Source organism: Mustela erminea, chromosome 2 (assembly GCF_009829155.1).
Source record: "Mustela erminea isolate mMusErm1 chromosome 2, mMusErm1.Pri, whole genome shotgun sequence".
Lineage (NCBI taxonomy): Eukaryota > Metazoa > Chordata > Mammalia > Carnivora > Mustelidae > Mustela > Mustela erminea.
The window spans coordinates 74,794,566-74,805,949 of NC_045615.1; the positions used below are offsets into that span (position 1 = coordinate 74,794,566).

The 11,384-nt window shown below is 43.9% G+C and overlaps 1 protein-coding gene across 3 annotated transcripts in view; it reads right to left on the reverse strand.

The window, feature by feature from the left end:
- Positions 1–4,058, reverse strand: part of PRSS12 (serine protease 12) — a 72,679-nt gene extending 68,621 nt beyond the window's left edge. For 2 of the 3 annotated variants that reach the window (XM_032333276.1, XM_032333274.1), the window contains exon 1: positions 3,240–4,057. In XM_032333276.1, the coding sequence (XP_032189167.1) occupies positions 3,240–3,951 (712 nt within the window). In that variant the 5' untranslated portion in view covers positions 3,952–4,057. Of the gene's footprint in view, positions 1–3,239 lie in introns of all 3 variants that reach the window. The other variant, XM_032333277.1, reaches the window with a different exon arrangement.
- Positions 4,059–11,384: the final 7,326 nt, after the last annotated feature.

Here is an 11,384-nt window from a genome sequence, read left to right on the forward strand (position 1 = left end):
ATCCAAATCACCTCGACTGCTCATCAGAAATGCATATTCCTGGGCACCTGGGTGGCTGTCATTAAGCATCTGCCTTCGGCTCAGGTCATGATCCCAGTGTCCTGGGATGGAGCCCCACATCGGGCTCCCTGCTCTGTGGGAAGCCTGCTGCTTCTCCCTTCTCCCTCTCCCACTGCCCCTGCTTGTGTTCCCTCTCTCGCTGTCTCTCTCTCTGTGTCAAATAAATAAACAAATAATCTTAAAAAAAAAAAAAAAGAAAGAAAGAAAGAAAGAAATGCACATTCCTGAGACAGATCTAAAGATTACGTAATCAGGGCTTCTGAAGGCTACAGCCTAGGTATCTGCATTTTAAGAAGTTCCTAGGTGCTCATTTTGAGAACAAACTCCCTGGGCTGATCTAGGTATTCCAATCCTCCAAACGACTCTATTACTAATTCACAGTTTCATACAATTGGGGGCCAGGCATCATCTTTCACTCTCAGACATTTGAGCCACTGGTGCGCCCACACCTTGCCTTAGCTTACCTGAAATCCCCCCAGCGTCCCTTCAAATAGGCTTAGACCAAGTCTCTACTTGAAGGCACGGACTTCCTCATTTCTCTCAATGCAACTAGATACGTAACTCTGGCTTCCAGTTTATTTCTTGATGGAGGATCTCACTACTATAAATTTTCTTTCCTTTTGTTCCAGTTGTTTTTTGTAAAGAAAAAAAAAAAACCTCTGGAAATCTCTAAATCCTAAGATATGGGAAACTATGTGCATTGGACCAAACATAATTCCTTTCCTCTTTCCTTTAAGACTAGTCTTCAAGCTACAAAAATAGGATGGATCATCAGACAGCACATATATTTCTCCATGTTTATATAATTAAAGAACTAGAGCCAAATGAGTTGTGACATGAGATTGTACACTGCCTTCTAATGTTGTTATGCGAATTAAATGAGAAAACTCATACATAAAATGCTTAGCTCAGCATCCAAGATAGAGTGAATGTTCAATGAATCCTAGTTGTTATCAGACCAGGTTATTTTGATACATGCTGGGAGCTGGAAAAGTTCTTTGAATCAATCTATTCAAAAACTGCTTTTCTGCAGATAAAAAAACGAAAGCTCTGGGAGTTAAGAGTCTTACCCAACATTATATAGTACTGCCAGAGCCATAACAGACACAGTGTTTTCTAAAGCATAATTCCATATTCTTTTCACTACTCCATGATAGCTTTGTTTACCCTCCTCAGTGAAATGTAGGACCAAGGCCAGAAAGCCATAAGTATGTTCAGAACATGCCAGTCATTTCAAAGGAATGGATCATGCCTAATCAGAATGTGAGTAAATGAAAGGATGGGAAGCTCTGGTTATCAAGACTGGGTCTGTGAAAGTAATTAATTATTACATAGCCAGACAATTGTTTTCCTGTTCTTGGGGGGGGGGGTGACATTTATCTCCCATCTTGGGTGGTTTCTTTTGTTTCTCTTGTGTTCAATCCCTTTGCCCCAGGAAGTACTGCACATACAACGATTATGCAGTGTTTGGGATTCTGTCTGGTGAGAATTAGCTATGAACATAAAAACATCACAAAGAGTCCGTGCTGCTGTTAGATTTACATTTCTATTCAACACAAGGGAGAAAACAAAGAACAACCTACTCTCCTCGTTTGGAATATAAAGTTGAAGGAGTTACATGTCAGAAAGAGAGCAATTTATCACTAAAGGGTCTAACCTTTGAATTCCATTTTTCTTCAGTATAGCTGCATATATATGTATACCCTAATATACATTTAAAAATAAGAAGCACCTTATTATAAAACAGGAAAGTGAAAAAAATTCCAATGTTTGCTGAACATGATATTTTACAACAGATAATCTCTTACAGTAAATAATGAGACAATGCTAGGGCTCTTTGCCTGATATCACCTCAATTTTTTTTATAGCCACATTGGCATTCTGTCCATGAAACACAAGTATAGCAATGACTTCATTCTCCAGACTGAAGGATAATTGATCTTAACCTTCCTATCACTTTCCTTTAACTCAAAGCTAATGCAATTCAGATAAATAAAAATGTCTGTAGGGAAAAAATAGCACTATGAAAGCCAACCTCCAAATTACCTCCAAAAATAAAGTACAATATATTTCAGAATCCCAATTCACAAAACCCCTGCCCCATAGCTTAGATGGAGAGCTGCCAACAAGATGTTTGAAGGAGAATTCAAACTTTGAAGGACATAAAGTTTTTCTTCCCAGTTATGAAAAAAGGGGTGTGGGGGTAGCCCTAATGTTAAACAAAACCCCAGCGACTAAAAGTGAAGCACTGTTCAAAGGCAGATCACTTACTTACATTAAACCTATTAATACGTTTTCATTGTACCATAAAACCAAAACATGTTACCAACTTTATCTCTTGATGTCACCAACTAATCCCAATTGCCCACAAAGAACATATACAGCTAAAAAATGCATCCTTGAGAAGTATATGTGCTGCCGAAGCGAGCACATAAAAAATGCATCCTTGAGAAGTACATCTGAACATATCAAGTTGCTTCTTCCCTAAGATAAGTTACTCTTTTTTCTTTCTTTTCTCTTCACTCACTGATAATATTTACCAAATTGTGTCCCAGAACATAAACATCATTTTGACAAGTTCTATTCTGATCAGGAAATTTTGCCATACTTTTTCAAACATAGGTCAATGGTGAGAGTGAAGGCAAAAAAATGTATCACATTGTTCCAAATCAGGGTCTATGGGGAGGAGGTAAGGCTACTGGTTGTCATACTAGATTTAATATTTCCCTTTCCATAACAAGTAATTAGAAACTTTATCTGCTTTACTTTGCCTCTTTGGTGTAAATATGGTAACACCCTCAAGGCAAACTGACTTAAAGAACATGCATCCATCCAACGAACACACATCCACCAGACGAGCACGCGTGTACACACACAGACACACAGAGACACACACCAACAGTGGCCAGAGACCATATCCAGGAACCCAGGGCGCAGCACCTTGCACAAAATCTATCCTCACGACAACCTGCCCACACAAAGCACGCGTCGCTCATTTAAGGTCACCTAACAATGTACTTTGCTGGTAACTAGGCGGCAGCCAACCATCACACCCGGCAATGCAAACCCGAACCTCCACACTCACACCTCCTCTCCTCGAGGTACACTTAACGCCCTGGGCGAGCCAGGCTGGCTCCCCGCCACTCCCGAGCTGCCGCCTCTGTCCCGGGACCACTCACCGTGTCTGCAGTCGCAGTAGCCCCAGTCCACCTTGCCGTGGGCGTGCCCATAGAAGCACCAGGGTCGGCCCGCGCCGTCCGGGCTCCGACAGAAGTTGTGGCGCTGCCCTCGCAGCTGAGCCCAGCTCGCCGGGGGCGACCGCTCGAGGAAGGGCGGCACCTCTGCCCAGCGCAGACAAGGGGCGCCGAAGTCCGTCACATTGACCCAGGGCTCGCCGGCGGGGCAGTCCTGGTGGTGCGGCCCCGGCGTGCGCCCGGCGTGGAGGGCGTGCAGGCGCTGGGCATGCATCGCGGGCGGGGGGCGCGGGACGCGCGGGACAGGGGGCGGCGGAGGCGTCCTCTGTGGTCGCTGCTGGGTGGGAAGGTAATGAGAGTGCCGGGGACTTGCCGGGGGCGAATGGCGATAGCGGTGGTGGAGAGGGTAAGTGACGACTAGATCAAAGCCGATCACTTCGGGGAGCGCCCCTAGAACCAGAGCCACCACGAAGCAGGCGAGCGTCATGGTTCCAGAGCAGCCGGGTTTGGTCCATGCTCCCCGGCTCCTCCGGTTCTGAAGAAGAGGAGAAGACGGGGCGGGGGCGGGGCTGCAGCGTCCCTCGAATCCCCCACTCGAGTCCCTTCCCGCTCCCCCCCGCGCGGACCGCCCTCCCTTCCCCATTTCGCCTCCCGCCGCGCGTTGCGCTTTGCGCGCTGCGTCTCGGCTCCTGCCCATCCGTAGCGGCCGCGGGTGGTGAAATCTTGACCTCCTCGGAGACTCGGCTGACGGAGACGACTCGCAAAGAGAAGGCGCGGACTCGGCGGGGAGTGGTGGGGACTGAGCCCCAGGTAGCCAGCGGTGGCACGAGCCCGGGAACTCTGCCCCCTGGCTGCGGGCGCGGGGCGCGCAGTCTCCTGCGGGGGAGCTGGACCTGCGCTCGGCCCCTAGCCGGCTCCCGGCTGTCGCCGTCCAGACCAGACCAGCTGTTGGCACCGCCGCAGCCTCGCTGTGCCCCAGCCAAGCTCGAGGGTGCCAGTGCGGGGGAAGCTCTTGGCTGCCTCTTGCCAGGAGGCAACACCATCAGAGCTCCGAGTCTGGCGGCTCCCAAGCTTGGCACTGCTCCCTGCAGCCATCTCTCCACCAGTCCTCCCCCACCCACCCACCCACCGCCCCCGTGCCGTGTCTCGTTCTCTTGGTTTTGAAAACTTAAGAAGTGTGAATGGATTTAGTTACAATTGTCCCCTGACAAGTCCCCAGGAGAAGAGTTAACAAAGCACAGGAGGAACGTTGAAGACATTTTACTGAAGTGTGAGCTCCTCAAGGACAAGACCACATTTCATTTAGCTTTATATCTCAGTGCTTAACACTGTGCCCAACACTTATTAGGCTCCAATAAACATTTGCTGAAATTAAATTCCTGAACTGACCCAGGGAAGGGAGCCTGAGCCTTTCTACTTCCTGCCTCCCACTTGCCACCGGGTGCGCTGGACAACACCAGTTGTTTGGTTATTACTGGGATTCAGCGAGGCCCTGTTAATACCAAATTTCCTTTCTAACCAGAGAAGACTTCATCCGCCCGGGTCTCCATCCTATCCAAAGAGTCCACCCCTCTAACACCTGCTTCGTTTTTGCTGGGTAACGGACTTGAGTTAAGCCTACATATTTGCCTTTCCAAAGTGGACTCACTGCTGGTAATTTTGAAGCTGCTCTGTTGGCTTGATCTTACCTTAGCAGCGCCTTTCAACAGCTCCACTCCCCGTACCCAAAAAAAGTTGGCTTCGAATTTTTTTTCTTTTTAAGATTTTATGTATTTATTTGACAGAGAGAAATCACGAGTAGATGGAGAGGCAGGCAGACAGAGAGAGGGAAGAGGCTCCCTGCTGAGCAGAGAGCCCGATGCGGGACTCGATCACCTGAGCCGAAGGCAGCGGCTTAACCCACTGAGCCACCCAGGCGCCCCTTGGCTTCGAATTTTTAAAAATTCACTGGAGTTGGATATTTTAGGATTTCTCCTTTCAATGGTTCCTGACCATGCCACTGAAGTTAAACATGGGAAAGGAGAGAGCCTGGGTGGCTCTGTGGGTTGAGCCTCTGCCTTTGGCCAAGGTTATGATCTCAGGGTCCTGGAATCAAGTCCTGTGTGGGGCTCTCTGCTTGGCAGGGAGCCTGCTTCTTCCTCTCTATCTCTGCCTGCCTCTCTGCCTACTTGTGATTTTTTTTCTGTCAAATAAACAAATAAAATCTTTAAAAAAAAGCACGGAAAAGGAAGGCCAGAGAGATGGTAATATTTACTTTCTGGTAATCACTTTTAAGTATAAGGGAAGACTACTGTCCCATAATTTAATGTATTCCAAAGAAAACCCGAGCATAACTTAAACATTTACTGTAAAACTAGGTTTCAACTAGAAACTGATTTAATTCTCTAATCTCAAATAATAAATTTTAGTTTAACCTTCTTGAATCGTTGTATTGATTTTCCCCACTCCTATTTAATTAAATATTTGATTTTATTTTCAGAATGAATTGGGTAAATATATATATATTTACCCAATTCATTCATACATATATATATATTAGGAACCCCAAGGTGCATTTGTCAGGTCTTTATTCAAGATATTCTGGGGCGCCTGGGTGACTCAGTGGGTTAAAGCCTCTGCCTTCGGCTCAGGTCATGATTCCAGGGCCCTGGGATCCAGCCCCACATTGGGCTCTCTGCTCAGCAGGGAGCCTGCTTCCTCCTCTCTTTCTCTCTGCCTGCTTCTCTGCCTACTTGTGATCTCCGTCTGTCAAATAAATAAAATATTTTTTAAAAAAAAGATGTTTTTGTTCAAGATGCTTGTATGCACTATTTTGGTTGGTTGGTTTCTTTTTACTATTTTTCTGCCTCCAAAAGATAATTAAAAGGGTACTCCTGCAAGAGAGGTTGATGTACTTATTTTAGAGTTCTAAATTTTTTATAATATATAAATATATATTTGATATAAATTTTTTATATCAAGAATCTGTGATTATATCAAGAATCTGTGTCATAATAGGTGACAGTTCTAATAGGAGTTGTCCACCTGTTTATTCACCTTCTACCCTGGGATCCTGGCTGCCTTGCTCAGATCCTGCTGCCCTCCCTCCCCTGCATTGCTTCCTCCACCAATTGTTCTCACACTTGGTGGGGGTCCGCCAGCAAACCTAGTTCCCAATCTAGTATCTTGAAGAGAAGGAAATCACGAGAGAGAAGAGAGCAAATCCATACTTACATTTAAACAGATTATAAAGCTGACACAGACAAAGTGGAGTTACCCACAGAAAATTCCACATCTGGATTTAATCATGTAGGTTTTAAATCATCTTTCCTAGAAAATAAAATGGCATTTATGTAATTGGACTGTGAGTTTAGGGGCCTCAACTTGGGTTTTGTCCTCTATTTTACAGGCAAACTAACCTCAACAGACCCACCCTTTACATATCTCTTCCCTCCTCTGCTAATATTTTCCTTCCCTCTCTTCTTTAATGCTTCCTTGGGGCTACCAACATGCAGACGTTTAGGATATCCAACCTGGATTCATTCCTTGAGATGCATTTCTTTCTCCCATCACTAGCACATCACAATGTGTGTTTTGCGGGGAGGAGGGGTGTTTGCAAGGAGAAATGCTCTCCTGCTTGGATTAGGTACTCCATAGCCATTACCCACAGATCCCTCCTCAGATTCTCATCACCCTCTATCACAAATATCAAAGCCAAAGGAAAGGGGAAGTCAATTCCATCTTGTTACAACTGCAAAAACCTCACTGCTGATTTTTTTTTTTTCCTGCCCTGCATCCCTTCAGCAGCAACAAAGGAGCAAGGAAAACCTTGCAAGAATTTCCCCACCACAACACTTAGAAGGCCCCAGGAGGTCCCCATTATACCCCTTGTCAGCTCTGCAACCTCCTGCAACCTCACTGATTTCAGTCCCAAAAGTTCAACTACCCACAGCCTCATGGCCTAAAGCCTAGAAAAGTGAAGAGGAATGTCACTGGGCTCATATCAGAGCAGGGAGGGGAGCTGTCTTGGGGGTAGGGGTAGGTTACATACCTATCTGCATACCTGCATTTCCTAGGACAACTATGTTTTATGTATATAAATAGTTGGTTTATGGTTGTTTAGGAGATGATTTTACTTCACATCCATGATGGGTTGAAAAGCTCTTCTGTTGTCCTATTTGGAAATACAACCAATGTGCCTATCATTTTTACAGAGTTCCAAAAACCAGTATACAAAATAACTGTTGGCAAAGTTCCACTTGCAATTTGGGTATTGCCTGTATTTGGAGAAGCAAAGAGTTTTTGAACATATGGCATAAAATCAGCATTGACTTGTACAATTCCAAGTGTATACAATTCGTTAAAAGAACACTGAGCACTGCTCTTTCACATAAAAGGGGGAAAAAATAAAATCCAATGAAAGCCTGTGTGGGGACCATGGGAGATTTGAAATGATAAGACATTATCAGGCTGTTAGAATAGGGTAATACAATAAAAGAATAATATTTAGCTAAAAGTTTAAGAAAAGAAGAGGTCCAGAATACACGTGATGAATTGCTAAATGAATGGTACAATGATTCAGAAGTGATTCAGAAGTCTGCTGTCAGCAGAAGGTCTCTGGCGTTGGAGGTGAAGTTTAGACCTCTGCCTATGTTGACGTCTGAGGACCCATGACGGCAACATCAGCTCTGTAAGTAACCATACATATGAACTGTTGACCTTATATATAGTGTTAAAGAGCAAAAGAAAACTGCTACTTGAGTCATTTGATCTCTATTTTTTAATTGAATTTTATAAAACAAAACAAAATATATTTTTAAATGTTTGATTTTTTTTTTTAGATTTTATTTTTAAGTCATCTCTACACCCAACATTGGACGTGAACTCACCACCCTGAGATTCAGATCACGTGCTCCACCAACTGATCCAGTCAGGCACCCCCAAATTTTATTTATTTTAAAAATTCACCTAATGTTGGTGTAATGTCTGTATGGAAACTAATTCTACAGATTAACTTTCAGTATTACTCAAATAGTACATACTAATGGATGAGGTATATATATGTAACATATATATATATATATATATATATATATATATATATCTTTTAAAAAAATAGTTCAGTGCCTTGGGATCAAACCAATGCTCATTCTGGCTCTAGCTCTTCCTATGGGATCTTAGAGGAGTTCCCTTACTTCCCTAAGCCAACGGCTTGACAATAGATCATGGTATGCGTAAGTCTCTGTGTGGAGTAACTGAGGTAATTCATGTAAAGTGTTGAACACTCAATAAATGCCAACTATGGAACGGCAGCATATTCTCAGTAACTGCCTTTGAACTCCTTTTTTTTTTTTTAATTTTATTTATTTATTTGAGAGACAGAGATCACAAGTATTCACAGAGGCAGGCAGAGAGAAAGAGGAGGAAGCAGACTCCCTGAGGAGCAGAGAGCCCGATGCGGGGCTAGATCCCAGGACCCTGGGATCATGACCTGAGCCGAAGGCAGCGGCTTAACCCACTGAGCCACCCAGGCACCCCTGCCTTTGGACTCTTAACCACTCAAATTAAGTCACCCCACGAAAACCTGCCTGGAAAAGCTGGAAATGTGTTTAGAGCTCTCATCCCACCAAGCCTGTGCCTCCTACTGCCCCTAGGTAATTCTCTTGAATCAACGACCATCACAAGGCTGCTCTAGCTCTACTAACCTGAGAGTTTGCCCTCTCTAATGTGTTTGCTTTCTCTTCTCCTCAATAAGTGTGTTCCAAAGGCCAATGAAACACTGAGTATTTTGAGTTAAGTATTTACTCAAAATAAATACAAAGTATTTCCTGAGGAGTTTGCTGAAATATAATGAGTGGTTTTCAAATCCTTCAATTGCAAGAGGGCTGTGGCCACAGATGAAAAGAATAAACAGTTTGGAAGAAAAGCAATACTAGAACTGCTTGCCAGTGATCTGAGGATCACAGAACTAGGGCTGAAAAGGAGGTAGATTTCCAATTTTCTGTCAACCACAGGAATCCTTCCTAAAACTTCCTGACAAGTGGACTTCCGGCTTTTTCTTGAAAACTATTGATGGAGCAAATTTCTACATGGGAGCCAGCATACTCCATCTCTGGAAAGTCCAAATTGTTGGAAAAATCTCTCCTTCTCTTGAGCCAGAAACCTACTTGACCCAGCTGTGGTTCTGTTTTTTCCGTCCTCCTATTGATTTAGTATCACTTTAGAATCCAGCTGACCTGGGTTCAAATCCCTGTTGAGTTTTTGGTTTCTTGGCCTCTAGGGGCACTGAAGACTCCCCCCCCCCCCACTTCTCTCTATGGGCCTTCAAGACCAATTCGCTGGGTGGGCAGATCCAAGAACAGTAATTAGTCTTCATTAGGAGGGTCCTATTATCTTGTGAGATATAAATAAGTCTGTAACCACATAAATAATGCCCTATTTTCCTTTCTTATGTGTAGTGTTTTTCCTCGCTTCATCATGGGAATCTTATGAACCATAATGAAGAGATTTGATTACAGGTTCAAGTTGAATGGGAGAGAGAGAAGCTGGTTAGCTGTTTGGCCCAGCTACAAGGAAACTACTTTGGGGTTTGGGGTCCAACCCTAGCTAATTGTAAAAAGCCTGCATTTGTCTGGGCTTGTCCTCAATGCATAAATGTTCTCTGGGGAATTCATTGCCTGGGAATGGGGGTGGGAGGTGGCAAGTATGGCATCAGGTAGGGGTGAAGGTAGGATATACAGATCCTGGCTCCCTAGTCATCCATCAGTCACTGCTGCCCTCTCTAAATATAGTTTGCCTGCCTGTAATATAGAGAGAACAGGTCCACGTAACAAAGCTGTAAGAATTAGAAATACTATGTTAAGTACTGTGCTGAGAAAATGACTATCATTTGAGTATGTGAAGACAATTATCAGGACTTTTCTGCTTCTTCTAGCGGCCCAAATGGCAGCTGATAAACAGTCATTGAACAAATGAGATCTTCAAATAAAATGTAAATGAGTTTAAAAAAATTTTTTTAATAATATGGTGGTATGGTGACTACAAAAGAGATCACAAATTAGCAGCCAGCAGGATGGACATGCCATCCAGATATATTTTATTTGATACAGAACCATTTTAAAGTTGATTTTCATGCATTTTAAAAATCAGTTTATCCACAAAATTATGGATTACTGGGCTTCCTTGTGTATCTGTTAGAATGCTTTTGGCTACATGTAAAAGACACCTCAACTCCGACTGCCTTAAAATAAGGTATTTTAACAGACTTTATGACCTCATTCAATGGGAAATGCCAATTCCTCAGAGGTTGACTGCTTCGGTGCCTAGCCATGTTTATGTCTCTGCTTGGTCATCTTAGTGCTAGCTTCAGCAAATAGCAAGTCATTACAACTAGATAGTAAAAGAAAAGGCTATTCCCTCTGTGTCTAAGAATCTTTTCCAGAAACTTCCTCAGAGATTTCTCCTCACACTTCCTTTGTCATTACTGGGTCACATGCCCATTCCTGAACAATTTCACTGCAGAAAGGATAGACTTACTGTGGTTAGCTTGGGCTAATTATCTGGAGTGTAATGTGTGCTTGGGAAGACACTGACCTATATATACTTCACCTTGAAAAATGAAAAGATCTGGCAACATCGCAACCCAATACCCACATGGCAACATGTATCTCTAGCTGTTTCCATCCTCTGACCTAGGGAACAGATTTCAGTTCATCATGGCCACCCCCTGCCTGGACTTTCTAAGCATGAAAGTTTATCACATTTAATTTATACCTTTTTATCTGGCAGGAATCTCTTGCTAAACTATGATGTTTCGCTGGCATTTCAGCTTACAGATTCTGGTGGCTAATGAATAGGTGGCTTTTCAGTATCTCTAGCAAGGTAACAAATATGTTGACCCCCAATTTAGCTGCTTAAAAGCAACAAGCACTGGTTATCTCATAGGGTTCCTGAAAATCAGGAGTGTGTGGTTGGGTAAGCCGGGTATTTCTGGCACAAGGTTTTTTGTAAAGATGCAGTCAAGATTAGATGGGACCTTAGTAGTCTGAAGGCTTGAACACTACTGAAGGATCTGCTGCTGAGCTAACTTGGGGAGCCAGTGGCTGGAGGCCTCGGGGCCCCACCATGTGCACTTTACCCTAGGGCCACTCA